Source organism: Manacus candei, unplaced genomic scaffold, assembly GCF_025592945.1.
Source record: "Manacus candei isolate 608988 ecotype Guabito, Panama unplaced genomic scaffold, ASM2559294v1 h1tg000089l, whole genome shotgun sequence".
NCBI classification, from domain to species: Eukaryota; Metazoa; Chordata; class Aves; order Passeriformes; family Pipridae; genus Manacus; species Manacus candei.
In genome coordinates, this window is record NW_026138137.1 from 249,255 (window position 1) to 276,986 (window position 27,732).

The following is a 27,732-nucleotide window of genomic DNA, read 5'->3' on the forward strand; positions in this document are numbered from 1 at the left end:
CAACACTAGAACAAAAAATAACAGACTGAATATGAGAAGAGAAAATTTTAGAAATTGTCAGAGGGGTATAAAAAGATCACAAAGGCCAGGAGTGAATTAGAACTGTGAGGCAGAGAAAGAAGATGAAGAAACAGAAATGGAATAGAAGAAAAATAATCATACTCTGGGGGCTACAAATCTACCACTTGTTTTCTGAAAAGCATTTCTGAAAGTTGGGCAAGGAAACCCTACTTTTCTTGCTACCAGGTAACTTCTCAGCAGGGGGCTGAGAACTCAGTTGTGCAGATTGTCACTAAAAAATGTGTACTTTTGATAATAGCCTTTAACCAACACAATCTCAGGTTTTAAGAGAATAAAAAACCAGCACATTTTGAAAAAGCAGGCAAGAATGGCCTTTTTTTTTTTTTTAACACAAGTGTTTGCTTTAACTGTGGGAACAGATTAGGTGTGGAAAAAAAAAATTGACTTGGAGCCAAATCAGACAGATTCCACAATTCAGAAGCCAAGCTATGCAGCACAGCTTCCAAAATCCAGCAAGGGAAATTGAGCAGAGGTTTTACTGTATTACTGTACAGTAATACAGGGCTTGTGTTACTTAACTTTGGATCCTCTTACATCACCTTGGATCACCTACATTATCAGACAACTGCACTGTCATTAAACAAATAACACCTGGAGTTTTTATCTGAGCGCTCGACTTCAAAACTCATGAACAGCTGCAGGAGCTGGTTATGCAATGTATAAGCAGGGTGATCCAAACCACCCCAGTATACACTTTTTCCAGCAAGTCGCCTTTCCAATTTTATTTACTAATATATCACATCATTAACCTGTAAGCATAGAACAAAGCCACAAACTTCAAAGGCAATGGAGTTTCTGCCACGTTAACATGGTGCCCACCAGAGCCTACAAGGACAAGGAGAGAGACCCTTCGCTGGCTTTGCCCAAGAGTCAAGAGGGACGACACACATCAGTTCTCTCTGCTTGTGCCAAGGACTAAGAAAGCAATTTTTCTGAAAAGGTACAAACTCCATCTTCAGCTACAAGTTCAAAACAATTCTTAAACTCCCCACAGAAAAGCAATGCTAATTGCACTACAATACACAAGGTAAAGCTTCAATTAGTGCTACTATGTCTTAAATCCAAACAATCCATAAGTTGCCAGAAAAAAATAGATACTCACATTCCAAATTTTCAATATACAGGTTTTCAAATTCCCGTTCTATTTGCCCAAAAAGTTCAAGGAGTGTATTCCGGACAGAAGATGGTAGCTTAGAATCCTAGGAGGCAAAATATTGGGGTTTATAATTTTCTTTACAGATATTTTATATAAATTGCTCTTCAATCTTAAACTGATTTTAACAGTTCTCTCCATGTCCCAGCAAGAAATTAGAACTACTGCTAGAGTAGAATACAAAACAAAAATCTCTGTGCATCATAGGATTATTCAGTTTACATATTTTTTTCTCTTTCAAGAGACAGAATTCAAATCACCCATAGGTTTTGGGGATTTTTACCTACATAAAAATTACAAAACCAAGATATATGTACATTTCATTTAAAAAAATAAAAGGTGGAAGAAAAGATTGATTAGCAAAGTAATTCAGAAGTTGACTATGCAGTAAGTTAGGAAGTTGTCAACACAACACACCAAAGCTTGAGACAAACTAACCTTCTAAATGCATTTTTAACATTTACCTATTTTTGTCACTAACCATAGCCAAGTGTGAAGAAAACTGCAATTTCTAATCCTTCCCTCCCCAGATATTATTCAAGCATCTCTTCTTCACAGAAAGCATTTTGAAGCACATTCACAGAACAGGGCTTATTTGTTTTCTTCAGCATAACAGCATAGCAATTCCAAGGTACAAAAAACAAGTATGTAATAAAAACTAACACAGGATTTAGATGATCTGAGCTCACCATGTAAAAAAATTCTACTAAACCTGTTCTATTCTTCAGTTGCCTGTAGATCATAATACAGAAGTTATCTTACTGCACTTATTATTTACCCAGGTACTCAGCTATAAGTTTTTTTGAAAAGAAGTTTTCAGGCTTTACCGAGCCTCACCCCGACAGTGAAAAAGCTCAATTTCTCCTTTGTAGCAATCTAACCCATTATCTCCAAATTAAGTAAGACAACAGCTTTTTACTGGACAAACCTGTAAATAATACAGCTGTATTCAAAAACCAAGAAATACATATGTAAGGAAGTAAGTTAAAGAATTTAAAAGTGAATTTAATACGGCATTATATATTATCAATATATCAATGGTCATCTATCAAATATGCAGGGAATGTGCCCATCTACTTGCTAGAGAGCAAAAGTATGTAATTTCAAACTCTTGAAATCATCAGCTACGAGCAAAAAAAGAAAACTGAGTCAGTTTCTGCCACAGCCCAAACTACTCTTTTAAGTCCAGAAGTACAGAAGAAGCATTACTAGAATGGGACTGCCAGTGTTGGCAGAGGAAATCACCCAATTTCAAGAGAGCTTCATGATTCAATGCAAGCTCAAGGATGATTATAGCTTGTTTTGTTCTTCAGTGTTCCAGCAATTCCAAATCAAATGGAATTGGTTCCAATCCTATGTGAGTGAATTGGAATGCGTGCGCATTCCAGTCACCAGAGAGCGGCAGCGGACCCTCCGGAATCCCATCCCACCCATACCTTTCTCCATAGCCCAGGTAACTGTCCTCAGGAACAGCCAGAAAGGCCTTTCATGATCCCGATTTTGTAAGTTATTTCTGAACAGAAACCACTAACAGCCATGGCACAGAAGACACTTGCTTTGTGCACAGTTCGGTTTTACACCAGTTTTGCAGCCGGTTTAAGCCGTGGCACTAGCCTGAAAGAAGTGGTACCATGCACCTTATGCCCCCCCAGGTCATTCCTTTCTGCATCTTCATCTGCCTCACCTTTGAGAGGGTACTTTTGTTCACACATTTATAGACAATGAGAATACAAAACATACCCAAATTAAAACCAACTTGAAACAAAATTGTTTAAATACTAAAGAAATGAAACGCTATTAAGAGAAACACTTAAGTTAGAGGAATTGTTTCTAATTCAACAACCCAATAATTTCATACATCAAGGTTATGAAAGAAACTAACTTATCCTACAACTTTGGAAACCAAAAAGGAAATGTAGAAAAGGTTTTCAGTCCTATTCTCAAAATCTGAAAGCATAAGCAAATCTAAACTTGTAATGAAATAACCAGCATAGTCAAATGCATCCACTTCCTTTATTCTCTTTAAAGTTGGCATTATTTAAATTAGCTTATTAAAATAGCATGTAATAATGTTATCTGTTTATCTGCAAAAGCACTTAGCTAGATCTCATGCAGTTTACAGCTTCACTGTGAAGGGGCATTAATACTCTACTTGTTAGAATCTGCCACTGGCTGTTCAAGGTCAATGAAATTAAAGATGGCAGATAAAACATTTAAAACATTTATGTATCACTTAGAGTTTCCTAAGAAATACTAAAATAGCTTAAAATTCTAGTGTACTAGGTAGAAATGACAGCATGTCTTGATCTCTCAGCTGCCATTCATTCCTTTCCTGAAGTAAGGTTGCCATAGGTCCCAAATGCATGAACAGTTTTCTATCCAAGTACTTGCACTCTCAAACCTCCAGATGACTGGAAGTAACAACTTGGGCTCTGTTAGTTCCCAGAAAAATAATGCTATGATTTACTGAATAATAGATTCAACTAAAAAGAGTCACTGAGAAGACACTCCATTTTCCCTTCAGAGGATCTGCAGACTCCAGAGTGAGGTTTCTCACAGCAAACACTATTAGTGTTTTAAACCATCTCTCTGATAGAGTTTTGCATCATCTTTACCAGGCCCACATTAACATTGTGTAGTTAACTTGACAATAAATAGTCTTCAAAGGAGTACTTGCTTATCTTTGCCATCACAGCTTCACACCCTTCTGGCAGAAGCCTTACCTAATCTCAGAATTGTTAGGTGGAACATTCCAAGTCCAGACTGCACCCACTACATAGACTGACGTGATTAAGAGAAGCTACAGAAGGTAGTGGGTGCTGTTCTTTCCCTTGAGTTTAATACACAGAAGAGCACAGAAAAAGCCCTACCCAAACAAAAACCTGAGTTAGCTCACACCTCTGTCAAGCAGGCAGTGTTTGTTTGCTTTATGGAAAGGAATGCAGAACAGCATTCCAAATAATATTTTTTCCTATTAGAGTCGCCATAAGAATTATTTTGGTTTATTCATATTATTCCAAATTCAAACTTAGGAAATCAAGAAACAATCTTGAACCTTTTTGGGGGGGCGCAAAAGGTTGCAGTGAAGTAAACAGGCTGTTTCTTTGTATTGCTTTATGGGTCTATGTATTCATGGAAGAATACACACAAGCCCATAAAAAGGTTCAGTCTCAACATAACCTGAAACACCATCAACATCCACATCTCTGAACACAGCGAGCACTTATAAGCAACAAAATCTGCTGTTCCTGCAGCTTTACTGGACCTATTTAATTACTTAAGTTTGTTTATTTTCTCCCCACACATTAAAGAAAACACACATTAAAGTTACAAAGTTGCCCAAGCAGCATCACCTTACCTGCCCTTCCAACATGTCTCTCTGCAGTCCTGCCCGTTCCTGCTCAGAACTGTTGGTTCTCCGGATGGAAAGACTGTGTGATTTACGTTTTTGCTTTGCTTGGCGAGCAGATGCACAACTTCCACTTTCTATTGGCATTACTTCAAAAAAACAGCTTCACAGAGGCTCCTATGATAAACTAAGGACAAGTATTACACATCACAAAGTGCTCTGCCAAACCAACCACAATTCAAATTTTTTGTTCTCAAAATAGAAATATTTAGTTCTACTAAACTTTTGAGTTGTTTGGGTTGTCATCAAAAATAAGAGATCCCTCTTACTTACATTTATTCTTCAAACAACATTAAGTTCAAAACCATATGCAGACCCATAAATACAGTGGAATCACTTCTGCATTGCTTATTCGTTAGCTAACAAACCTCCACAAAAGGAAAAAAAATTCCACTTCCTTGCTCATTTTGGAGAACACCAGCAGAGAGAGCCCCAAAATGCTTCCAGGAAACAATCAATATGCATACTAGAGTTCACTGAAATGCATGCAAAATTAAAACCCAGCTGGAAAATGAAAGCAAATAGACATGGTAATTTAGGGACACTGTCAGGTTAAAAATGTATTATTCGACATTAAGTGTAACTATACAGAATTTAACAGACGTCCTTGTTTACTCATAAGCAAAAATTAATTTTCATTATGGAAGTTCTGAAAACTACTTTCTGCCATTTTTGGCAGCTCTCGGTTTCACTTTCTTGATAGTGAAAGTGCACCTGACTTAACAGGCTGCTGTTGATGTGGCTCATTTTTGTCATCTTGTTAAAGCCAAATATATGCACTTTATTATCCCTAAAAACATCTGACAGTATCACCAATCAATATTACCATGCATGATCTACTGCTGTCCCCTGTTTAAGAAAAATCAAATTATGTTTCATTTATTGCATAAACGTGGAGAATATGTTCTTTATTGTCAAAATCTTATTTTTTACAAACATTTAATTACAGTATTTTTTTTAATTTAAACCTGACATTCAACAGAAATTAATTTTTGTTTCATGAGGTACCAGTTGTTAAACATTCCAAATGTTTTAGGATTGATTACTCAAAATTTTTCAATCATGCAAACTGAGAACAAAATAAAAATTCATTCTCCAGCATAAATGATTTCTGAAACAACAATTACAACTTAAAATAGGTGCAACAGCCTGCAGAGAAATAGGAGAGCAGAGTTGGCAAAGCTAACAAGGCAACTGAGCTTCCCTTCAAATAAGTTGATCAGAGAAAATTTAAACCAAACCCAGGGCCAGTTCCAGTTTAAGATCCACCAACACGCTAGGAATGAGCACCATCACTATTAACAAGACCAGGCATTAACCAGTTTGGGGTTTTGACATGGTATTTTCTGCTTTTTAACAGATCATAAAGCCAAGGAAAAGCATACCTTACTAAAAAGACAGTATGCACCACGAATAAAAACAGCTTGAAATCTCCTTTGGGTTGTACATCACAAAATGAAAATGCATGAAGATATAAAAATTTATATTAAGATGTATGAAGATATAGAAATTTATATCAAAATGAGACTAGATTTAGTTAAGGTTTTGATGCCCATCCATTCTCATTAAAAAGCTTGATATTTTAATTAGCTTTGGAACACCTGAATTACAGGAACCTGACACTAATTCCACAGTGAATCTAAAATAAAATTCAGGTTGCACCAGTGACCTGTACTGCACTAAAATGATTTTGTTCCTTTCCTCTGGACTCTGCACAGTTCTCCACTGCACCTAATCCCACCAGAGTTTTTTATGTGTGATTAATCAGTAGTAACTAATTAGCTTTATTCACAAATTAAAGAATAATAGAAAGAACTACCATCGGGCAGTTTCTTATTTGCCTAGATTTCTTTATTTGCTGCGGGTAGACTCCTCTATTGTAGAAAGATAGGACCAAAGTTAAAAAAGCTCACCCCATAAACATTTACTGCCAATTTTCTGGGCTTCACTAAGTATCTTCCTGTTCATGGACATATGGTCAAGAATTAGGAACAGGTTTTCAGTGCTCATCACATTTCTATTTCTTTTCAAAATAGGATCAGATCCCAAACACGTGTATATTCTCCCCTCTTCCACCCTCCTTCCTATCTGCCTTGGGAATCTCTTTTTCAAGAGCTTTCAGTTATCATTTTCTGCAATGTTCAAGATTACTTTTTAAGGCCTAAAGCACTAAATTCTGCGTGCACACACAGACATTTGTTAAGAGTTTTATATCTATACATACACATAACTACACATAATCCCATAAACCCATTAATAGCATTTTATTTAGGATCTGGGGAGGAAAAAAAGCCTATTTCTAATCCCTGCCAGATATGGCTCCTGAACTGCAATTATACATAGAGATGTTCATGTGAGTTATGCCTTACCAGGCATTGTTTTAACTATGTTAGTTTCCACTTGCCCTCTCTATCAAGCTACTCCATTTTGAAGGATTTTACCAAGAAATATCCTTTTCTGGATTGCTTCATAAAAATCATAAAATTATTTGGGTTGGAAGAGACCTTTAAAGGCCATCCAGTCCAACTCCTCTGCAATAAGCAGGGACATCTCCATTGGCATCAGGTTGTTCAACCTGATCTGGAATGTTTCCAGGGATGGGGCATCCACCACCTCTCTGGGCAACCTGTGCCCATGTTCCACCACTCTCACCATAAAAATTCTTCCTTATATTTAATGTAAATCTACCTCCTTTTAAGTAGATTTACCATCACCCCTTATTTTATCGCTACAGGCCCTGGTAACAAGTCTCTCTTCATCTTTCTTAGAAGCTCCCTTTAAGTATTGAAAGACTCCAATAAGGTCTCCCCAGCAAATCCTCTTTTCCAGGCTAAAAAATCCAACCCTCTTAGCTTTTCTTCACAGGAAAGGTATTCCAGCCCCCTGGTAATTTTTGTGGCTCTCCTCTGGACCAGTTCTAACAGATCCACGTCTTTCCTGTACCATTGCCTAGGACCGGCTTTCTGGGCTGCAAGCCCACATTGCTGCCTCATGTCCCATTTTTCATGCCCCCATATCCCCAGGTCCCTCTCTGCTGGACTGTTCTCTACCCATTCACCCTCCAGCCTACACTGATATTGGGGATTGCCCCAGCCCAAGGTGCAGGACCTTGCTCTTGGTCCTGTTGAACTTCATGACGCTCGCACAGCCCACTCCTCAAGCCTGTCATGGTCCCTCCAGGTGGTGTCCCTTCCCTCAAGGAATGAACTATGCCACTCAACACCAGCACGTACAGATTTGGCAGCTATACATTTTAGCACACAGAATTTAAAGGGACACAGTCAAATGCACAAGATTACATCTTCACATAGTGAAATTCTCACATTAACTACACAACAGCTTCTACTTTCACAGCTCGTGAGCAAACGGAACATTTTAGGCAGGACACACCTCCATCACTGTCTCTGTTTGGTAGCAGCACTTCACCTGCAGCCAGTGTCACTGCCAGGGACTGCCCTCTCCTCATGCACCAGCACGACACATCCCTCATGCACCGTTCTGGAGAGAGCAAGCATGCACGCTGTTCCCAGGCTCGGCAGGAGGGTGCACACAGCCACAGCAAAGCTGAAACCAAAGAGGCCACAAGCATGTGCATACAGAGGATGGGAAGGAGACACCAAGGGGACCAGCTTCACTACCTTTAATACAGTCCTGAATTCCACCAAATAGCCTTACAAACTTTAGGTAAGGGAGCAATAATTAAGGGTTTTTAGAGCCAGGATGTAAAGTAAGTTTAAAAAAAGTGACAGTGTCCCTTTAAATGTTAACTTCACTTTGACAATTTCGGAACTATTTTGACTCTAATTGTAACAGTCAGAAGCTATAGGTTTTTCAAGAGTAGATTTCACAAAACAGATCCTTGGCAATATGATGCTAAAAAAAATAAGGTGCTCATTTCTAGCAATTACCTGATTCCCCTTATTATGTAAGGTTTTCAAACAATGAAAATTACCTGTCCAGAATATCAGTGTCATGTTACATATCCTATGAAAACCATATTAAATATTGATTAGTAAAACAGTCAGTAGTATACAAACCAGTCACAGTCTTTCAATTTCTTTAAACTTTTGTAGTTAGAACAGCCGGACGACAGGAAAGGGGGGCAAGGGAAAACATCAGCTCAAGTCTAAGCACCAAATCTCAGTCAAACAAAATAAGAAAAAAGTGCTTCAAAACAACTCATTGTGTATTATTAGTCAGATGTAGTTAATCATGATTTTTAAGTGTTCCAAATGGGTCCTACGAAGAAAATTTCACTAAATTCACTTTCCTTTTCTACTTAGTAATACTACAAATAGGATGGAAAAATCATCAAGAATTGTTGGAATCTTCTTTCCTGAATCAAACGAAGCTGAATTCACAAAAGCAAAAAATTAGCAATCAAGAGTAAAAAAAGCTGAACAAAAGTACTCTCTGAGAAATAAAAAGGGGAGGGAGGGAGTGTTCACTATTGCTAAACTATATTCATTAAGGGTGGCAGTTCACAAGTACTATATTATTAAAAAGTGAGCTTATGAGACATGTTGAGCTATTCTGCTCAATCATTTTGGAAAATGCTACGTTTGCATAGTGTTCCTCACACAATGATCTGCCAAAGTCTGGAGAGAACCCTTCTGATAAAGTCAATCAGCACAAGTAGGGGAGAAAAAGATGTCCTGGAAAACATCTAGACCACAGGTGATTACTACTTAATGAATGCAAAGATATTTCAGTATTTTAAACATGCTGTTCAATTAAACTCACAAGATATGTTACAGTGTGTTACATTAAAGTTCTGCCACCTACCTTTCTGTAACAGATGTTACCATGTATTCAGTCACAGGAAATACTTCAGAGTAACAACAGCTAAGAGCAGATGTGTATCCAATTACTGTTTTAGTCAGCTACAACAGAGAAACGGCACTAACGAAAAGTGCACACACTGGCCTTACCAGACTTAAAAATTTACTGCAGGAATCAACTAATTCTACTTGCTTACTTCTGCTCTTGAACACAGAACAGGCAAACTGCTGAAAGGAAAGAATTCCTGGGGTATGCATGTTGCTGAAGCCAGGGAGAAAATATGTTTTAAGATGTGTCAGAGCACAGACATAACAGCCACAGCATTGCATTTCCTTTTTTGTTCATTCAAGACAACACACAAGTCTGTAAAGGGAAAGCATCAGGAAGTTTCAGCAACATCTTACCCTAGATCTCCCTACTCCATTTTGTTTAGAGTTTAGAAATAGTAATACTTACTATTTAAACGATTGTGTCAAAATTAAAAAAAAAATATACAATTTTATTGTTATCTGTGTGCTTTTAAATCTCTTAGTCTCATGTCTCTCATTTTCAAACATGGCTCAGAAGAAAATTTCACTGTTTACTACATAAAACACAAAGGCATTTTTGCAATAGTAATTATTGTCTAGTGCAGCATTAAAACCTTATGATACAAAGATGCCCATTAACATCAGGCATGGTGGTTGGTTTGGGGTTTTTTCCAGAAAGTGGGGAGGGAAAGGAGAAAGAGGAGAATGATTACGGTTATTAAGTTCCTAATTACATGTAACTCAGTTTGACAGCATTATTCATGAGTTAAGGGAATTTAAGTATCAACATATGCCACTACAATCTTTATTAATATGCAAAGAAACCAAATTTAAAGGAATAAAACTTCCGTTTTGTAGTCTTCAGTGAACAATTTCCTTCAGTGATGCTGCACATTCAAGTGCCATTAATTCAATGCAATCCCCAAGAATACAGCACACCTGAGAAAAATCAAGCTAAACAGACTGCTTTGTAAAACTAGTTGTTTGGCTAAAGGTAAATATTTAGGAAACAAAACCATTCCAGATCATCACAGATGATGCTGGAACCACTAATGAGTGTACTCAAACCTTGTGGAATCCACTCAAGCTTTACATTATTGATTTTTTTTCTAAATTTAGTGCAGCATTCTTTCAAATGAAACTGGAGGTTCCTCGAAATGTAAAAGGGGAAAGCAAACATCCACCACTGAAGATGACAACCTCCTTTCAACAGAAAACAGAGTAAAGAAGCTGAACCAATGAATTGTAAGTACTTTATACAGCTGAAATCAACAATAAAAGCTTCAACACATTAGTAAGTAACTACCCTAAGCAAGCTTCTAACACCAACATCAACATGTAAGCCAGCCCAGTTTTGCTGCTAGCAAGCTTTGATCTTGCTAATTCAACTATGTCAGCAAATGCTGCAATCACACCAAAATGCAGACCTAGCCTGCCATACAGTCAACTAAAGCAAGAAATGGTACTCTCACCATACAAGCTTATATTAACTAGTATTAGACAACTATAACTATCAAACTTGCATTTTTTATTTCTTTTTTTTAGAATACAGAAAAAATTTTCCTGAGTCCACTAATTATCATCAGACTAAGACTTATTCAGTGAAATTGCTGATGTCCTGAAAGCTTCCTTTGAGACCTGTGCCATGATGCTCACTGAGGGTGCTCACTGTTTCAAATACTTTAAATGGTAAAGGGTATGATATAATCTTATTCAACACTCATTAGTTACCTATGAGTATATATCCTGCCTTTTTTATTTATAGGTATTGACTCACTGACTTTATTGAAGAGTTCAACAGACAGCATTGCATCCTGCTAAATTACTGGTTAAATCCTAAAATATGTTTGAAGGCTACTCTATTTCCTTACCTGTTTCACAGCCATTTCAACACCCATTTATGTATTACCAAATCCCCAACAGCCTAGAAGTAGCCTACATGCATACACGGGTATGCAAATACAAGACCTGAGGGTGAGGAATCTTAAGTTCAAGAGGAAAGGTGGTTTAACCAGGTATTTATTTAAGGAACCACAGCACTACACACAGAGGCCAGAATCTTATTGTGCTAGTCTCTAAACACTCAATATTTATGTACTTATTAGAGATGTACCAGATAAATTGCTATTATAGTTTTACTGAGGCAGAGTGACCTCTAATATCTTTGCTCTTCATTTGGAAATATGTTACTTGCCAGTAAATTAGAATCTTATAGTGCTTAAGACTTCAACAAAAGCCAAGTAACTTTAACTATAACACATTTAGCTGTTCTGAAGCACCAATAAATAATCTCTGTACAGCACATTCTTGAAGCATTACCTCATATGGCCTAGCACAGAGAACTACAGAACCTTCCAACAGTCTGTGTGACAGCATTGTGAGTACCCAGTCCTACCCTCTTGAAACACTAAGACAGCCTAAAAATAGCCTGTGTGTATTACTTGAGGATGAGAAAACACAAATCACTCCGGCTTGCAAGGAGACCATCCTTATTCTTATCCATTCCTCAGTGGTCAGGCAGAGAGTACCAATAAACTCTCCCCAGAGAGGTGTGAAAAGGTAGTCTCCAGAAGAAGCCCCTCACCCTGGCCTTCACCTCACAAGACAAGCTACTGGTCTTAGCTCCAAGACTTAAAATTCCATGACATAAAATGATTCCAATCTCACCTCGAACTTATAAAATGCAATATCACTTCATTACTCCTTACCTGGCATGCACTAGTTCTGGCTTGCAATTTCAGGATTTCATAAAAATAAGCTCTTCTTGTAAGACATTATCACCACACTCACAGTATTTATCTCATGACTGTACCAATAAACTTAAGTGTCTCAGTCCATACTAAAGACTGCATCCTTTAAATAAATCCTAAATTTAAGAAATAGATGGTGGAAGGGCCTGTCTACATTGAAGAGACAGTCTCATCTTAGAATCTTTAGATTTAACATGATAAACCTAATTTAGGGACAAACATACACATAAACAACTGGCATTAAAAAACAAACAACATTACAGTGGCCTCTGCCTTAAATTATAATGTTTGGTGCAGGCACCTTTTCATAAAATAATTGCCCAAGTCCACAATACATAAAGCTACATTTAAAGTTATTACCAGACAGGTTAGAGTTGACACCATGCACAAAGATCTTATCTAAGCCAAACTACTCATTAGAAAACATACTTGTGGGTTCTAGGGGTTACCAACTCGTTTTCAAAACCATCAAGAAACCCCAACAGCAAGCTTGCTTGGAAAACAGTTTCAGAAATTTACTTAAGGAGAAAATATTGCTGTGATGTTGTAAAATGCCTGAACAATTGACATTTGTATAATTTCAAGGTGCACTCAATGACACTGAATCACTTCAAAGAAGCTGTTCCACCAGTTCTTTAAGTAAACCTTCCATGAAATTACTGTTACAGCAAGCCCACTTTAAGCTACAAAAACAAAACAAATTTGACAGGCTGGTAGATGTACCAAGAGGGATAAAAGCACATGTAGAAGTTTCTCTTTTCTTAAAAACACCAAGATGTCCTTGAATCACAGATCAACACTTAACTTGAAAAAGTTTTCCTCGCCTTTGCATAAGGAACTGGAACCTAAAGTCTACTCAAGCTTTGAATACATTAAGCATATCAATTCTTCCCTCAAACTTGTTTTCATAGGTCTTAGCTGAGAAAAAGAGAGAAATACTGAAAATGGCTCTTTACAGACAACTTTTACCCATCTTGGACAGTGCTAGGTCATTCTCCCACTGCTGGAGGCCAGATCCACCCCATCCCACCACAAACGGTGCTTCCCTTCCTCATTCAGCTGTGCCCCACTTCAGGGAATTTGGGCGTTTCATCTTTACTCCATCTGTACATGTGTCAGATGCTCTGAACTCAATCTGTAAGATAACGAGGCACTACGCTGGGCTTGTCCTTAGGATATGCAGCAGCACACGAACAAAGTTAGCGAGCCGAGTCTCCTCAGCACCACCCTCGGCTCCGCCGTCCGCAGACCTGGAACCATCCCTACAGCCTTGGGCTGGGAGCGCTAAAACACCCCGACACCCGGGAGCAGAAGAGGAAGGGCTCGATTTCGGTTATTTCGGTGTTCAAGGAACACAGTGCGAGCCATTTCACGTGGGACCGAAGCGGAGCGGGGCGGGCTGGCAGGGGGTGCTCGGCGGGGGGAGCCCCGCGGGCCTGGGCGGCGGCAGCGGCACCGCGCAGGTACCGCCGGGGAGGCACCGCCGCTGCCCCCGGACCGCGCCCGGACCCCCGGGCCCCCTCGGCGCCTCGGGCGGCCGCGAAGATGGCGGAGGGTCCGCGCCCCGCTGCCCCCGCACTCACCTGTCAGACACGGCCGGGTCAGACACGGCGGCGCGGAGGGGCAGGGCCGCGGGTGGCGCGGAGCAGGAGGAGGGGGAGGATGAGGACGGTGAGGAGGAGGAGAAGGAGAAGGGCGGGAGGGGCAGCAGCAGCAGCGGCGGCGGCAGCAGCAGCAGCAACAGCAGCGATCCCGACGCCGCTCGGGCAGGACGCGCCTCCCCGGTGCGGAGCCCTCAAGGCGACATCCGGCGGAAGCGGCGCGGCCCCCGCTCCGGGCCGCGATGGCGACGGGCAGGGGCTGGGGGAGCCTCCCGGGATGGGGAATGGCACTGGGCCCGGGAGAGCCACCCGCTGGGGGAGCAGCCCGCGGGATCGGCAATGGAAGCGGGCAGGAGCTGCCCCGCCGCCGCCCCGCGGCTCATCCCCGCTGCCCCAGGTCAGCCCGGGGTCAGCTCAGTGCTGGTGTTCAAACAGCGCAGTTGTGTTTCATCCCGACTGTCGCCTCTCGGGGGTAACGCTGTGTTACGCTCTACAACTCCCTGAAAGGAGGGTGTAGCCAGGCGGGGGTCGCTCTCTTCTCCCAGGCAACCAGCGACAGGGCAAGAGAGCACGGTATTAAGCTGCGCCAGGGGAGGTTCAGGTTGGATATTCGGAAGAATTTCTCTAGACATTGGAATGGGCTGCCCAGGGAGGTAGTGGAGTCACCGTCCCTGGAGGTGTTTAAGAAGAGGCTGGATGTGGCACTCAGTGTCATGGTCTAGTTGACAAGGTGGTGTTGGTTCATAGGTTGGACTTGATGATCTCAGCGGTCTTTTCCAACCTAGTTGATTCTGTGATTTACTGTTTACTGTTAACACTGTTTTAGTATATCCAGTAACACTGGGGGGTAAAACTTCCGTGAAACACCACTGGAATTCCATATTTTTTAATAGAGAATGGCTGGGAAATACTGCTTTTGGTCTTCACTGTGTCTGCAGACGGTACGACAGAAGCAGTGTATCAAAGCTAGCCATGATTTGCAAGTAGGCTGTTCGCTCTGAAGCCTACAACACATAATTGAAATGTGATTAATTCCTCTGCTGATTAACACTTAGAAAAAACCTTCACCTAAAATTCTTATTCAACGTAGCAGATAGTGAAAGTCAAAAGAGGCCTTTGCCTAATTATTTTTCCTCTTCCTGCAGATTATCTAGCTGCCTCAGAAGAGGTCTGTGAAAAGGCCAGAAGAACATGTGCCTCAGTGAGGGCTGGAAATATTAAATTTTCTTTTCATGTGCTTCCCAGCTACAAGTCTGCCAGCAGTTCTTTTTTGTCTTCTTTTTCCTTTCTATCCACTTCTGTGCAGTCATGTCTTAATTAAAGCTGTATTAAACACCGACAGAAATAGTGATTTACCTATTTACTAGCTTATTTTTCATTACTGGAGGTCATTCTCCAAGATAACCAGCCTAACTGGTTGAGCACTTCCCATAATTGTATCCTATTCGCTTCTTCAAAGCCACCAAAAGGGAGCAAAATGAATAGCTAAATGGCTTTAAGGAGTGGAAAAGAAGGGAGACTGAACAGGCAAAAGAAAAGGGACAAGAGGTAGAACAGAGTTGCCTGGAGGAAGCCTGAACACAGCCTGACCAAATGCCACCGTTTGATGCTTTGAATTCTTTCTCCAGATGGTGCAGTTGCAGTGGCTCAGCCATCTCAGCCAAAGCACAACTCAAGTCCTCAGCTGTTCAGTTCCTAACTAAATATTTTTCAAGCCTTATTATCCCTACTAAAATTACTTTGCCCTAATATAACACTACTGTACCATAACAGCTTTAGCTGTAACTGTGAAGGGAAAAACTGTCCAGTGAGAGCACAAGGACCCATGTTTGAGATTTCCCTGGGAAAACATTTGGCAAATTTTTTGTCCTCTGGAGCAGCTCTCTCTCTAGCAGCTGGGCATAATACAGAGATGACCATTTTTTTCCTGAAGAAATGTAAAATACTAAAATAAACAAAGACAGGGGTTTAAATAACTTTATCCTTGGCAGAGGGTGCTTCACCTGAAAATTAACAGGAAATCCCAAATAGCCTGGAAGTATCCTGCATCTGTACAGATGCCTTTGCTTTTTCAATGAGAAAAGAACAAGGAGTGGCCTGTTGTCACTCCAGCTCTGCTACTGGTTTGTTTTTGTTGTGGCAGTGCAAGAGTAGCAGGCACTGTGTAATGTACAGGAGAAAGAGCAGAACAAAAGACTGCTTTTCACAAATTACCTGTTTTAAAAAAAGAGACAAAGATAGGAATACAGGAGCCTGGGGAAACGGGAAGGGCAGTACCAGTCAGCATCTCTTCAACAGCAAAAAGCCTTTGTAGTAAGTATTGTCATAAGTTGAGTGAGAAAAGTTAGGTTGTCCTGGACATCACCTTCCAGACCTACTTCTGAATAACAGCTGAATCTCCCAAATTAACATTTTCCAAAGCTGTAAAAGTAGCAGGAAAAAACAAAGCCTCCTATCCAGAGTTCAAACCAAAAGTAAGAAACACAAACAAACAAAAAGATTTAAGAGGTCAAGCATTACTTCTTCCTATAGGAATGCTTCTAATAACTCCTTCCTAAAAGAGCCATTTCCTATATTGTTATTCATTCACCTTATGCTGTACAAAAACATTTGGAAACTGTCCATCATAGCACTCTTTCCATCACACTTGAGATAGCAAACCTAAATGCAAATACAACATCCTACTTATATATTTAGCATACATGTATTACATTTTTACTACAAAGCCATCTGTCTTCTCTGGAGCAAGCTGAAGCCAACCCTCTTCCCTGAACCAGGCCATTTAAGAGAGCAGATTGAAGTGAACAACGGCAGATTAGTTAAGAACGGGAGGTATTTACCTCCCATTTTAGATAAAATTCAGGTTATTGTTTGCTCTCCACCTAAGTGGATCACTTAGACAAATATTTTCTGGAGAGCTATGACTCCGAGGCAGGAGCAGACTTCCGAGAGGAATTCTCCAGGGAGATGAGGAGAAAGGATAGCTCTATAGCTGAGATGGGTGAACTGGAAGTCTTAAATATCAGGGCAAGTGAACAGGAAGATGAAAAAGAAGAAGGTTGGACATGAAGTATAGGAAAAAGCCCTTAATATTCCTAGGCAAATCTGAAAACCGAGGACAAGCATGTTTCAGGAGTCTGTGCATTCTAGGCAGGGGTCAAATACCAGGTTTGTTCAGAATTTACTTCATCCTGTGGTTCACCATCTTCTTGTTTAACTTGCAGGAGAACTAAAATGTTCTCCTCCAGTTTGATGGAGGTTGCATTTCCCTTTATCTTCGTAGACAGCAAAAGTCTGTCACTGATTTGCAGCTGATTGGATTTTCAGGTGAAATTAAAGTCTTCCCAGTGGTGACAGGAAAGTTTTCCTCTTGTTTGTGGTGTTTGAAAATAGTCAGCAGACTTCAGGAGATGTGTAAATTAAGTCTCAAAGGCATTTATATGTCACTTCAGGCACTCTTCTGTTTATGCGTGGTGGAGTAAAAGTTCTGAGGTTTCAGTGAGGTGCACTACAGAAATTAGGATGCTTTATTTTCAACACAAAGAGCTTTGAAAGTAAAGAGCAAGTCTGGAGGGGAGCGAGATGAAAGATGAGACAGGTGACATAAAACACCTGATCCTGAAAGTGTCTTCGGTTAAAAGCTTGGGAGGTCTCTCCCTTGTTTGTTTTGTGAAAATGTTTGGGTTTGTCTCTGTCATCCTTTGTGTCTCCTTCTTTGCTTCTCATTATCCAGGACTTGTCACTTGGTGCTCACCAGCCTTGCTGCAGTGAAGTGCTTTGTTTGTCTGGGCAAGACAGAAACTGTAGTTGTTTCTGACTGTCAGGTTCTAAAGTGCCTGTACAGAAGTTCTCAATAGCTATTACTAGGAAAATAAGAATCTCTTTTTTTTCTCCATTATCTATAAGGACTTTTTTTTTTATATTTCCCTCTGCTGTGTAGCCTGAACACCACTGTGTACACCTGCTCATTGGTGTGTGTCACACATCCATTTTTCCTCATGTACAGACCCACCTCTGCCTCTCAGGGTAGAAGTAACTATTCCAAAAGAGCTTTACTCAAAAGAGAGCTGCTTGTTAACTCTGTTGTCTCCCTATGAAATGCTTGTTTGTATGTCCATCTTAGTAGTTATATTTTTGATGGATTTGTGTAGCTTGTTTGGTTACATTAGGAAAATCATAGAAGAAAAAATTACAGATTTTTTTTATCTGGAACAATCAAATGAGCAAGTAATTGATGTGGTAAAGGATATTCTCTTTATTTCTGCAAAGCTCAGTCTCCAGTTACTGTGTTTTCATGCCAAACAGTGACTCAGCAATAAGTAATCTGTAAAGTAATGTTAAGTAAAGTCAATAAAAAGTAATCTGTGTACATTCCAGTCCTTTGTGAGAGTACATATTTATGTTAATGTTCTTGTGATAACATTAGATTTGTAATATATTGATGAATAGCAAAATATTAAAATTAATACTAATGTTAATTCATACTAATGTTCTGATGTTATATTTTGTGTAGTTAAAGGAAAATGCAGCAGCTCGACCATTCTTACTTTTTTTTTTTTTTTTTTTTTTTACTTTTGATGCTCTGCTGGTTTCAAGTGGCTTCCACTTAAACCACTTCCACACTCCTTTAATGAAGCTCTGCGCAGGGAAACACTGTAAGATACCACCCTTGTAAAATATTAACTGTCCATTTGAACATTTTGTGCTGATAATCGTATCTCTAAATGATAGGCCATCTGTCCTGTTCACAGGAAAAATCAAACCAGCCGGATGGAAATACTGGAACTTGAGCTGAGAGACAATCAGAAAGAGCCATGCCCCCAAGGCATGTGAAATGTCACTTCTAGACCTTTTATGCAATCTAGTTATAAATCCAAATATGTGGACAGGCAATAAAGTAAAAGTCTTGTAGTAAAAGTCTTGCTGAGAAGGTACTCAGCTGTGGTGGTGTGAAGTTTCTAGAGGCTGCTATTGAAGTTTCTCTGCCTCTATCTGTGCATATCTATAAGTCCCCTATCTGACCAGTTCATCTTGACCTCTAGCCTACGCTCCATTCCTTCAAAGAAACTGAGTGTTTCTTTCTCTGCCCCTCAAGAACTCGATGAGTCAGGAAGTCTCAGACTAGCACAGGAACTGTTTTCCACAAGCTGTAGCTCTCAGTGCAGGAGGGGGGACAAGTGGCCTGTATTGCCCCACTCTGAGTGCCACAGGCTCTGAGCTGTATGACACACATGAATCTTTGGCTCAAGGGATGCTGCTATGGAGCAAAGAAAAGCATCCAAGACTAGATGTGCCAACACACCCTGTGACTCTACAGCCTCGTGCTTATGGCTGCTGCTTGAAACACTCCCAGAGCTGAACAGAAATTGAACAAACATCTCCACATCTGTAGGACCGGCACTTCAGAGTGGTCCTTTGGTTTTCATGGATGGGAAAAAAGGCAACAGGTAGGGCTCAATGTTAGAAATGGGTCAAGCTTCAGACACTGGAATGGGATGCCCAGGGAGGTCCCTGGAGGTGTTTAAGGGAAGACTGGACATAGCACTTGGTGCCATGGTCCGGTTGACCGGCAGGGTGATGTTGGGTCATAGGCTGGACTCGATGATCTCAGAGGTCTTTTCCTGCCTCTTTAGGGACCAGTGCGCTTGTAGCAAACGTGGGTAGAGACCTTCCCAAATCTTCGTTCGCGAAGCCTAGCCATGAATTCAGTGATCCCTGGTTACTAGGAGAAGCTGAAGGCTTCTCCCTGGTAATAGAGCCCAATCCCGATCCCCTTCTCGTTCACGTTCCCTATCCCGATCCCCTTCTCATTCCCGTTCCCTATCCCGACCCCAGTCTCCCTGTGCCGGGGTCGCCACCTCAGAACGCCCCTCCCGCCCTGCCGGGCACGGCCCGACGCGGCCGCCCCGCTCCCATTGGTCGCCCCGCCGCGACTCTCTCTCCCTATTGGTCAGCGCCCCTGACAGACCGTGCTGCGATTGGCTGCTCCCGCCGCCACTCCCCGCTGTCACTGCTGGCCCCGCCCCCCGCGCCGCAGTGGGGCGATCGGGCGATGTGGTGACGTCAGCGGCGAGCGGTGCCGCCATTGGCCGAGGCGGCGGGCCGCGCCATGTGGCGCGCGCTGCGCGGGGCCGGGCGCGGGGCCCTGTGGAGTTACCGCGGCGCGAGGGGACTGAGGGGCTCTGAGGTACCGCCGGGGCGGGCACGGAGGTGAGCGGGGACAGCGCGGAAACGGGGCTGCCAGAGGGGCAGCGGGGGCCGAGGGCGTCGATCCTGCTCCTCTCCTCAGCCCTGGTGAGGCGCGTCTGGAGCGCCGTGTCCAGTTCTAGGCTCCTCAGTACCAAAGGGACGTGGAGCTGCTGGAGCGGGTCGGCGGAGGGCAGCGAGGGTGATGAAGGCGCTGCAGCATCTCTCTCTTGCGAGGAAAGGCTGAGGGAGCTGGGCCTGTTCAGCCTCGAGAGGAGACGCCTGAGAGGGGACCTCATCAATGTGTATAAACGTCTGAAGGGGGGGGGCCTTAAACCAGGCTCTTCTCCATGGTGCCGAGCAGTAGGACGAGGGGCAGCGGGCAGAAACTGATACACAGGAAGACCATGAGGAGGAACTTCTTTACTGTGCGGTGACCGAGCTCTGGAACAGGTTGCCCAGAGAGGGTATGGAGACTCCCTCACTGGAGATATCCCAGGACCGTTTGGACAAATCCTGTGCCATCTGCTCTGGGACGACCCCGCTTAGGCAGGGACCGGATTACCCGCCGTGGTCCCTTCCAGCCTGACCCATCTGTGGCTGAGCTGAGGGAGCACGCACGGCGGCAGAGGCTCGGAGCAGGGCGGGGGTTGCTTTTGAGGTGCCTTGGGCTGCGTGTCCTGGTCAGGGAAATCTCGTTCCTGAGCCCTTAGGGGTGTGCTGTGTGATTCGTGTCGTGGGCAGGAAATTTCAGGAACATAAAAGCATGTAAACCCCCCAAAATACAATTGGTGCACAGTTTACACCATGTCAGAAAACTGAGTCATTTGATTATTTCTCACAGTCTGCCCACAGCCTTGCAGATGTTGTTATTCCTGAATGACTACTCGCTGCTTGTTTTCAGTAGGACCTGTGCTACCATCACCATGCCTGAAGTAAACACAGACAACCTGGATGAGCAGCAGGTGCAGCTCTTGGCAGAGATGTGCATCCTTATCGATGAAAATGACAAAAGGATTGGAGCAGATACCAAGAAAAACTGTCACTTGAATGAAAACATTGATAAAGGTACAGCTTACTTACCTTCTAACTGAACCATTAAGTTGACTGGATATTTTCAGAAGTATAGTCATGATTAAATTGAAGCCTTAATCTCAGGTGAGTGTTGGATCAAACCAGAGCAAGTGCTTCCCCACAGCTCCTCCTCCCCAGCGAACAACATCTAATGTTAAAATTCTGTGATATGAGGAACACTGAATTGGCGGCAGTTGCAAAGGAGAGAAATGTGTGATTGCAGATACAAGCTTTGTGTCTTTTGAATCACATTTTGAAGATGAAATAGTATTTTTTTCCTATTATAGACACCTGATTCTTTGTAGTTTTTTCTGAAGAATGATACTTGCTTCTTTGCTGAGTTCTTTACAAGTAGAGGCTTTGATTTTGAAGTAGTTCACACCGAGTTCTACTTCAAATACTGATGATAACAAGGGGTTTAACTGATTGTGAGTTTATTTGAGGTTGGTCACATTCATGAATCTCTCATAGAGACCTCCTTTTATGAAGCTGGGGGAAGCATCTTCCTGGAGAGTGAGGAATGATAAACTTGAAAGGTGAAGAAAACAGCAATTCTGCACTTATACTGTTTGTAAGGGAGCCTGTTTTCCTTGTGCCTTTTCAGTTCTTGAAATTCCATAGTTTTTTAGGAATTTTTGAATCATCCCTTTTTGATAGTAAATTTATGGATGCTGAGCCCTCCTTGGAAGCTTGCCCAAATGTGCATATTCAGAATTGTGAACTGAGTAGAGTAGAACTCTTCTGTTGCATTCTTAACACTTTTCTAATTTCATAGTGTTTTGCGTAAGCTGACATAGAAACCCGAATAATAGCTCTGAGTTATCGAATCCTTGTTTTTTAACATGTATTAATTTTAAACTGGGTTACCCAAAAACGAGGCCATTCTAAGCCTTTAAACTGTCTTCATATGTTTTTTTTCTCTTCTGTTAAGTAGCTCAGGATTTTTTTATTTTTTACTTTTAGGTTTACTGCACCGAGCTTTCAGTGTTTTCTTATTTAATACAGAAAATAAACTGTTGCTGCAGCAGAGGTCAAATGCAAAAATTACATTTCCAGGTTAGTAATGAAACGTATTTATCAAAATGTTTTATTGAAATCAATATTTTAAAAAAAATACATCAATCTAATCCTGCAGTGTAATTCATTCTGAGGTTTTAGAATTTACTGCTTTGAAGAGGAGATACTTCCAATACTTTTAAGAGTTCAAGTTGTACTTATCTTGTGGATGAAGTAAGATAATGGGAACACTAGGGTATTGTTATTTATATTCTTGGGAAAGGATTGTTCCCTGACAGGTTTGATCCTGTGGATGCAAGGGCAGAGGGTGTGTTGTTTACCACTTCTGCTGCAAGATATATTTATTGGAGTTGAAGAAATGGCTCTGGTATCTGTGGAGAGTGTCCCATTCCACTGTAAAAGCTGATGTCAGAGCCCTGGGGCCTGGGAGATCTGTGGACCTTTGTCTGTGTATGTCCCAAAAAACACTTAGTTAAAATTACACTTCTTGTATAGTTAACTACACAAGAAGTGAGACTGCCTGGCCAAACTATACAGTGCATGATTTTTGAAAACTCCTGAACTATTACTATCAAATGCAAATGGAGAGGCATAAAAATAAGAAGGGGAATGAAAGAAAAGTAGCTTACATGAGATGTGTCAGAGGGAGCATTAAGCTGTCTGTTGCAGAATTTTCAATGGAAAACAAATTCAAGCATTTCCAACTTGAGGAAAGACCTTTTTCTTCCTTCCAAGGGAATCTTTACTTTAGAGATTGATTGGTTAGCAGTGAAGGAAAAAATTAAAACCAAAATGCTTGAGTATGGTTTGTAGATATTCTAACTCTATTTTAGATGCTTTTGATCTTGATTTTTATAGACAAAAGGTTGAGACAGAGTATAGATGGGCTGTCATTTAAACACAGGTATAAACTTTGTATTTAATTCTACTTACTGTCAGGTGGTCTTGAAGCTCTGGTAATATTTTCAATATTCAGTTGCATATAAACTCCCAAAAGTAAATTTTAATTAGCATTTGAGGGATAAACAAGGTCTTTATAAACTGGCTCTCTAAGTTGTCTTGGGGATAAGAATGCCTGTCTTCACATGCATCCATACTAACCCGCAAAGTAGTGCTTGGTGGAGGCAAATCCCAGTGCAAAATATGTAAAGAAAAATAATAGGTGAAAATATCCTCCACCTTCTGTGACCCTTCTCTGGGAAAGCAAAACAAGGATGTGATGTGTTGAATAACTGGCCTCTGGGGGGTTTGGTTGTTGTGTTGGGTTTTTTCCTGATGCTTTATACATGTCAAAAATGTACTGATCCAAACTTCTTGCAGATTGTTTTACCAACACTTGTTGCAGCCACCCTCTAAGCCATCCACTAGAACTGGAAGAAAATAATGCCATCGGTGTTCGGAGAGCAGCACAGAGACGACTGAAAGCAGAGTTAGGAATTCCCATGGAGCAGGTAAAGGAAGGAGGGAAAAACAGGAATTCTTGTCAACGTTTGCCAGTTTACAGACTGTGTCTGGCAGGCAGGGTCAGCCTCAAACCTAAAAATGCATTTAGCTTTGGAGGTGTAGAGAACTGAGTGAACTTGAGTCTTCTATATTCCATACTCTCAAAAGCTTATCCCAGTAGGTTGTATTTTAGAGTATTCCACTGCTCAAACTGAATACGAGCCAAAGAGTAAACCACACTCTAATGAAGGATTGCATTGCTCCATGTCTGACTGGCTGCTGTTGGCAGAGTGAGTGCTGTACGTGCTCACTACACCTGGTGCTCCTGGAGGGCATTGCTGCTGCCAGCACCTGTAGACAAGCCCCTCTGCAATCCCGAGCTTCCTGTGGGAATTCAGGTGGCCTGAGCACTCGGTATTTCTCCCAGAGCAGTCGCACAGCCCACTTCTGGTACCTTCCTTTCTGGAGGCAGTTTGGGGGTGCACAGAGAGCAGGGTGCAGCTGACTGAATGATGCTCTGAGTTGAAATCTCTTTCCACATTAATTACACGTAAATTACATTTCTGCCATGGGATACAGAGCAGCAGCTCCCAGTGCTCCTGGGAAATATGGTGGTGAGGTGGTGCCCAGAATTCACCACCCAGTCTGCAATTCACAGGGATTCCCTGGAGGTCAGGGTTACACAGCTCTGACCTTGGCTTCAAGTAGTTGCCAGGCCCTTTTCTTGGGAGGTGAGGGGTAGGTGCAACTGTTTGTGCTCAGTAAGTGTGTGGTAAGGTCTGGTAAACATTACTTAAAATTTGCTGTGTAGGAGAAATACACTGAAAATACTACAGGGCAAGTCTGGCTAGAGAAATGCTGTGCCACTCATGCCATCAAAGTGCTTTAAAAGTTTTTTTTCATAGTAACTTGTGAAGAAGTACATTGCAGTTGTACACTTGGGAGAAAATAACTTCTAAGGAACAGGATGATAGCTGATAATAGTATTGCAGTGCCCAGCAGGGCAACTGTTCTGGTCTGGCACCGGTTCTGACAAGTGTTTTGGTTGTAGGTAACTCCAGAAGAAATCTCCTACCTGACACGAATTCACTACAAGGCCAAGTCTGATGGGATCTGGGGAGAACATGAGATAGACTATATCTTATTTGTACAGAAGGATGTGACACTGAATCCTGACCCCAATGAGATCCAAAGCTACTGCTATGTGACACAGAAAGAACTGAAACAGCTCCTGGACAAAGCTGCCAAGAATGAAGTGAAGATCACTCCGTGGTTTAAGCTCATAGCAGAGACCTTTCTGTTCAAGTGGTGGGATAACTTAAGTAACTTGAACAAATTTGTTGAGCATGAAAAAATATACCGAATGTAAATAGCTGGGGTAAAAGGTGCTGAAGGCCAGCAATGATGTGCTGTCTCTGACACTGTGATAAATCATGACTTGGGTGCAGAGAATTGGTCTACCCTGGAGTATGCTTAGTATCTTGGTATAGATGTTGTTATAGCCAACGTTTTTAATTCTGCTTTCATCACCTCCTCTGCCCCCTCATCCTTGTTCTCTTGTGCAAATTACCTTGATCTAATGTAAAATGGGTATCAATGGCATGAAACCCCTGGGTTCCTCTTTCCCCATGGCCTGGTGAAAGATCCTCACCCTGTGTGTGTGCCCTGCACACCTGGGGAGGGAGCCTGGCTCAGCTGGGAGGGCTGGTACGTTCCCACTGAACACGAGTATGCCTTAAATGATTACACAGGAATTTGGTTCTGCACTGGTGTTGGGAAGACAAATTGCCTGAAGAAAAAACAATTAGTGCAAAGTAATCAGGATTATTTTAATTGCAGAAAGCAAATTCTTCAGCTACCATACTCTATAATTAACCAAACACATAAAAGCTTAAGTAATTGGATTGTCAGGGTGGAGTGAGTTTCACTTTGGAGTGTTGAGTTGTGTGTCAAAGCTTTAGATAACAAACAGTGGGTGGTCTGGTTGGAGTTTTCACCCTGACACCCTTTTCTGGTTATTTGAAGTCTGAGTACTGGACATCTCTTACATAACAAAAAGGGTTAATTATGCCAAATGTAAATGGTACCTGTCTAATACAGGAAGTAGCCTGTCTTTGGAGATGGAATATGCACTAAATGGCTCTTCTCCATCTTCCAGAAAACAAAGTCATCTTGAAAAATTTTTTTTTTCCTGAAACATCTCCTGTAATAGTCATTCCCAGACTACTCAAACGCACTGAACTCCAAAATTCAAGACTGACAATTTGTGGGCTTACACTGAGTCTTGCAGTACAGTTAGTTAGAAATTGTACTGGAGCTAATCCTTTTTGATCTTGCAGTCAATGGCTAGTAACAAGAGTAAAATGGAAGCTGTTTTTCAATAAGACAAATACTCAAGTCTCTCAATTTGAATTAGATTTTGGTTTTTTTTTTTTCTCTAAAAAAGCTTAATTGTGATTTCTTCTGTTATCACACTACTCAGACTAGATTTCTTAAGCCAACTTTTCCTAGAGGTGTCTTAATGAAATAGGATGTTTGTCATTCCACTTCTCATTGCATGGAAAACACGTTTGTAACTGGTTGTGTCTGGTTTAAGGGTGAAATTAACTTTTTCCAGTGGTCAAGGTTTCTCTTTCTTATCCCAATTGTTACTGCAACATTGAAGCTTCTCCGCACCAGCATCTCCAGTGGTTCAACACTTAGAGGTTTTAGAACCAATATTGTTGTATATTGGCCAGAACTGATGTATTGTCTTGAAGTAAATAATAGTGAGTGAAGGAACAATGATGCGATGTAGCAGCTCCCTCCACTTCACTGCAATCAACTGCATTGCCCAGCTGTAGGTAATTACAGTACTTTTCAAATACTTCAAATACTTTTTAAATCTTTATCTTAAAGATTATGATTAAAATACCTAACCTAAAACCTTGGACTGTTATTTTCTTTTCAGACATGAAGCCACATGAGAATAATCTCTGTCATCACTACACTATAAACACCATCCTGCCCCTTACACACCACTGAAGCAGCACAATGTGGGCAGCAGGGCACAGATGTATTAGAACAAAGTTCTGCTTTTCTAGCTCAAAGGGCCAGCTTGGAGCAAAAGCTGGCAAAGCATATCTAGAAGTGGAAATACTGTGCATAAGGCAGGTGAAAGAAAAGTTTTGCCAAACAGTTCCTCAACATCCCTTAGAAGTTCTGTTATCAAAGCTTTTGTCGACAATGAACGTCTTTGCAGAATTACAATGTGTTTTAATACCAAAATTATTACACAAGGTAGATGAGGGAAACAATATGGATTTACACACAAAGCTCCAGTATGCTAAAGCTGACATCTGAACACTCTTCTTACTTATTGTATTTAAAAATAATAAATAAATTTAAGGGTTTCCCCCCTTACTTTTTATGGGTGTTAGTTTTCAACATGCATTTTAAGTGTACTGCTCAGGCAACACATTTAGAATGCATAATTTTACTAACCTCTGGGTAACTATTGACCAAATAGGGACAAAAAGGAAATATTTCACATTTGACAATATCTTTTGCCTTGAACAGATACTGAATTTTTGTCTATCAGCTCCTGAAGAGAAATTGTCTTCCTAAGCAGAGGGTGACAGCAGCATAACTCACATGCACTCAGGACCAAAAGTCAGTCTGACCCTCATTCTCTACATATCTGAAATGTTAATATTATACTGAGAAATTAACAGTTTTAAGGTGTAACCTTCCCTGCCCATGCTATAATTACAGATGGCAGGTCAGTACTAAAACTGCAATTTCTCCTCCAGTTTCAGTCACAATTAAGCTTAGTAAACTGGCAGCATTTCTCCCCTGCATTCAAAACTGGTTCAGTGCTCCAACACCAACCTTGTGCAGTCCTTGTTAAGTCCCATATTACTTCCCCACCAATTTCAGCCTTCACCTGCAACATAAACTCATCACATTCTCTACATTCAAGAATCACTTGCATACAGAAACCTAAACCTTAGTGAAGCTGGGCATTTTTAATTTTGATAGTATTTTAACAGGTAGTTCACATTTTTAGGTTTAACTTCACTCTAAATTAGTTTTATGTAGAAATCTAAATGCTTTACTGATACATGAAAGTCAGGAATAAGAAAATGACACAAAGTAACTTTTATGTCTGTTCAGAAATGGGTTTCTGCCACTGGTATTGAGAAATTTCTCGTGGTATTGCTTAAAA

General features: G+C 41.1%; 3 protein-coding genes across 9 annotated transcripts in view; 2 read left to right on the top strand and 1 right to left on the bottom strand.

Annotated features, from left to right (window-relative positions):
- Positions 1-13,920, bottom strand: part of WDR37 (WD repeat domain 37) — a 44,699-nt gene extending 30,779 nt beyond the window's left edge. The window contains exons 1-4 of one of the 4 annotated variants that reach the window (XM_051812901.1): positions 13,788-13,920; positions 8,596-8,627; positions 4,593-4,770; positions 1,184-1,280 (exon numbers count right to left, since the gene is read on the bottom strand). In XM_051812901.1, coding sequence (XP_051668861.1) covers positions 1,184-1,280; positions 4,593-4,730 — 235 coding nt within the window. In that variant the 5' untranslated portion in view covers positions 4,731-4,770; positions 8,596-8,627; positions 13,788-13,920. Of the gene's footprint in view, positions 1-1,183; positions 1,281-4,592; positions 4,771-8,033; positions 8,573-8,595; positions 8,628-9,428; positions 11,997-13,787 lie in introns of those variants that run through there. The other 3 variants (XM_051812902.1, XM_051812903.1, XM_051812904.1) reach the window with 3 other exon arrangements.
- On the top strand, positions 12,050-15,230 carry LOC127482529 (collagen alpha-1(III) chain-like). Of its 2 annotated transcripts, none has more exons than XM_051812905.1 (2): positions 12,050-14,277; positions 14,951-15,230. In XM_051812905.1, the coding sequence occupies exons 1-2, from the start codon at positions 13,149-13,151 to the stop codon at positions 15,124-15,126; spliced, it is 1,305 nt and encodes a 434-aa protein (XP_051668865.1). In that variant the 5' UTR covers positions 12,050-13,148; the 3' UTR covers positions 15,127-15,230. The 2 variants fall into 2 exon arrangements, with proteins under 2 accessions (XP_051668865.1, XP_051668866.1); XM_051812906.1 differs by having other exon boundaries at positions 12,050-14,202.
- A 4,648-nt stretch (positions 15,231-19,878) lies between these two features.
- Positions 19,879-26,450, top strand: LOC127482530 (isopentenyl-diphosphate Delta-isomerase 1). 3 transcript variants are annotated; one of them, XM_051812908.1, is made up of 5 exons: positions 19,879-20,015; positions 20,899-21,059; positions 22,029-22,121; positions 23,403-23,533; positions 24,577-26,450. In XM_051812908.1, the coding sequence occupies exons 1-5, from the start codon at positions 19,915-19,917 to the stop codon at positions 24,892-24,894; spliced, it is 804 nt and encodes a 267-aa protein (XP_051668868.1). In that variant the 5' UTR covers positions 19,879-19,914; the 3' UTR covers positions 24,895-26,450. The 3 variants fall into 3 exon arrangements, with proteins under 3 accessions (XP_051668868.1, XP_051668867.1, XP_051668869.1); XM_051812907.1 differs by having other exon boundaries at positions 19,880-20,015; positions 20,896-21,059; XM_051812909.1 differs by lacking the exon at positions 19,879-20,015 and adding an exon at positions 20,186-20,458.
- The last annotated feature ends 1,282 nt before the right edge of the window (positions 26,451-27,732 follow it).